Source organism: Parus major, unplaced genomic scaffold (assembly GCF_001522545.3).
Source record: "Parus major isolate Abel unplaced genomic scaffold, Parus_major1.1 Scaffold522, whole genome shotgun sequence".
NCBI classification, from domain to species: Eukaryota; Metazoa; Chordata; class Aves; order Passeriformes; family Paridae; genus Parus; species Parus major.
The window spans coordinates 15,672-18,999 of record NW_015379410.1 but is presented as its reverse complement, the minus strand read 5'-3'; the positions used below and the strand labels follow the sequence as shown (position 1 = coordinate 18,999).

Here is a 3,328-nt window from a genome sequence, read left to right as displayed (position 1 = left end):
TGAGCCCTTTTCCCGTTTTTTTTTTTGGAATCTTTCCCTCCTCTTCCCGGTGGGAATTCCTGGTCCATGATTTCCTCCAGCACGGGGATTTTGGGGGGAGAATTCCATGATTTTTTCCCGGGAATTCCTGGATTCCTGGCGATTCCCAGGGATCGTTCCCACGCCCGGATTTGGGAATTTTATTGGGATTCGATCCCAAATTTCGGGCTCTTCCTAAATCCTGCTGCTTTTTAGGGATAACGGGATGAGCTCCAAGCCCCAAATTCCCGCCCCAAAGTCCAGGAATTCCTTGATTTCCACCCCAAATTCCAGGAATTCCTTGATTCCCACCCCAAATTCCAGGAATTCCTTGATTCCCACCCCAAATTCCAGGAATTCCTTGATTTCCACCCATTCCAGCTGCTCCTCTCCGGGATTATTTTTTGCGGGAATCAACGGAAAACTGGGATAATTCATTCCCTCTGGAATGTTCTGCAGGAATAATGGGAAGTCCTGGTGTGGGAAGGATCCTCGGGAATGCTGGGATGAGGAATGGGAAATTCCCACTGGAATTTCCCTTTGGATTGGGATGGGATTGGGATGAAGAGGAGATTCCCGCCTGGAAAACCAAGAGGAATTTTCCCTCTGGAATTTTCCCTTTGGATTGGGATGAAGAGGAATTTTCCCTCTGGAATTTTCCCTCTGGAATTTTCCCCCTGGAATTTCCCTTGGGAATGGGATGAAGAGGAATTTTCCCTCTGGAATTTTCCCTTTGGATTGGGATGAAGAGGAATTTTCCCTTTGGAATTTTCCCTCTGGAATTTTCCCTTTGGAATGGGATGAAGAGGAAAATTCCCTTTGGAATGGGATGGAATTTCCCTCGGGAATGGGATGAAGAGGAATTTTCCCTCTGGAATTTTCCCTCTGGAATTTCCCTTTGGATTGGGATGAAGAGGAATTTTCCCTCTGGAATTTTCCCTTTGGATTGGGATGAAGACGAAGATTCCCTCTGGAATTTTCCCCCTGGAATTTTCTCTTTGGATTGGGATGAAGAGGAATTTTCCCTCTGGAATTTTCCCTCTGGGATTTCCCTCGGGAATTGGATGGAGAGGAATTTTCCCTCTGGAATTTTCCCCCTGGAATTTTCCTCTGGAATTTCCCTTGGGAATGGGATGAAGAGGAATTTTCCCTCTGGAATTTCCCTCTGGAATTTTCCCCCTGGAATTTTCCCTTTGGATTGGGATGAAGACGAAGATTCCCTCTGGAATTTTCCCTCTGGAATTTCCCCTCTGGAATTTTCCCTCTGGAATTTCCCCTCTGGAATGGGCTGGAATCTCCCAGCGCCTCTGGCTGGAAGATCCAAGATTCCCAAGTTTCCCCACTGGAAATCCCGGAATTCCAGAGGCTCCGAACGGATCCTGGCGCCGCTGGAATATTCCTGAGGTTGGGAGAAGATCCTTGGGAAGCGTTTTGGGATCCCTGGAAAAGCCGGGAATCCAAAAACTCCCCCGGATCCAGAGGGATCCCCGGATTCATCCCAGATTCCCAAATTCCTTGGGATATTCCGCCGGGAAAAGCTTTTCCTGGAATTCCGAGGGGACAAAATCCAGGGAAAAGCTGGATGGGAGGATCACGAAGCTCAGAACCACCGGAATTCCGCAGGAAATTTGGGAAGCTCCCGCTTTTCGCTGCAGAGCCGCTGGAATTTCTGGGATCCGGCCGCGATCGGGAACCTCTGGAATATTTCTCCAGCGGGGGGCGGGGAAGCCGAGCGTTATCCCGGAATTCCTGAGGGAATTTTTGGACATGGACTGGAAATCCAGCGGATTCCCGGCTGGGAATTCCCATCCCCATCCCTCCCTCTTTTCCCTGATTTTTCCCGATCCTTTGTGCGATATTCCCGGTTTTTTTTCCGTTGTTTTTCCCGTTCCTGATTTGTGGTTTCCTGCATGCGCCTCTTCCAGCATGATCCCGAAAAATCAGCCCTCGGCTGTTCCCGGGCTTTGGGAATGTGGAGCGGGAATTTGGGATCCATGAGGGGGAGGGAGGGGCTCCTGCATCCAGAGGGAAATCCCGAATCCCGCTGGGATTGTTGGGTTGGGTCACCTTGGGAATCGATCCCAAATCCCGGTTATCCCAAATCCNTTTTCCCAAATTTCGGCCCAATTTTCCTCAAATTTCACCCCAATTTTTCCCAAATTTCAGCCCAATTTTCCTCAATTTTCACCCCAATTTTTCCCAAACTTCACCCCAATTTTTCCCAAATTTTCCCCAATTTCCCCCAATTTTTTCCCCAATTTTTCCCCAATTTTTCCCCAATTTTCCCCAAACTTCACCCCAATTTTTCCCCAATTTTTCCCAAATTTCACCCCAATTTTCCCTGTGTTTTTCCAGCTCTGAGCCGCGCCGCCCCTGCTCCATCATGGGCGACTCTCCGGTCGGGAGCAGCCCCCCGGATCCGGGCAATTCCCAAGGGAATTCCCAAGGGAACGGCTCCGGCTCTTCCTCCCTCAGCGTCATCACGGAGGGCGTGGGCGAGCTGGCCCTCATCGACGCCGAGGTGGCCAAGAAAGCCTGCGAGGAGGTCCTGGAGAAGGTCAAGCAGCTCCACGGATCCTCTCCCGACTCCATCCCCAACGGAGCCGGCTGCCAGATCCGCTGCCTGGACGATCCTCCGGGCTCGCGCATCCGCGAGGAAGAGGAGGAGAGCTGCGGCGCCGCCCGGACGGCGCGGCGGCGCCAACACCAAGCCAAGCAATCCTGGCTCCTCCGCCTCTTCGAATCCAAACTCTTCGACATCTCCATGGCCATCTCCTACCTGTACAACTCCAAGGAGCCCGGAGTGCAGGCGTACATCGGGAACCGCCTGTTCTGCTTCCGCGACGAGGAGGTGGATTTCTACCTCCCGCAGCTCCTCAACATGTACATCCACATGGACGAGGACGTGGGCGACGCCATCAAACCCTACATCGTCCACCGCTGCCGCCAGAGCATCGACTTCTCGCTGCGCTGCGCGCTGCTGCTGGGCGCGTACTCCTCGGATATGCACATCTCCACCCAGCGCCATTCCCGGGGAACCAAACTCCGCCGCCTCATCCTTTCCGACGAGCTGAAGCCGGCGGGGAGGAGGAGGGAGGTGGGAGGCGCCGCTCCCGGAGCCGAGACGGGGCTGTCGCCTTCCAAACGGACTCACCAGAGGTCCAAGTCGGACGCCACCGTGTCCATCAGCCTCAGCAGCAACCTGAAGCGCACGGCCAGCAATCCCAAGGTGGAGAGCGAGGAGGAGGTAAAGGTTGGGGTGTTCCCGTGGGAATTCCATGGGAAAGGAGGGTGTGGGATTGGGATTGTG

General features: G+C 53.3%; 1 protein-coding gene across 1 annotated transcript in view; it reads left to right on the top strand.

The window, feature by feature from the left end:
- LOC107199240 (phosphatidylinositol 4-kinase beta) overlaps positions 1-3,328 on the top strand; it is a 15,288-nt gene that overhangs the window by 9,424 nt on the left and 2,536 nt on the right. The window contains exon 3 of the mRNA XM_033511722.1: positions 2,374-3,265. Within this exon, the coding sequence (XP_033367613.1) occupies positions 2,402-3,265 (864 nt within the window). The 5' untranslated portion in view covers positions 2,374-2,401. The remainder of the gene's footprint in view (positions 1-2,373; positions 3,266-3,328) is intronic.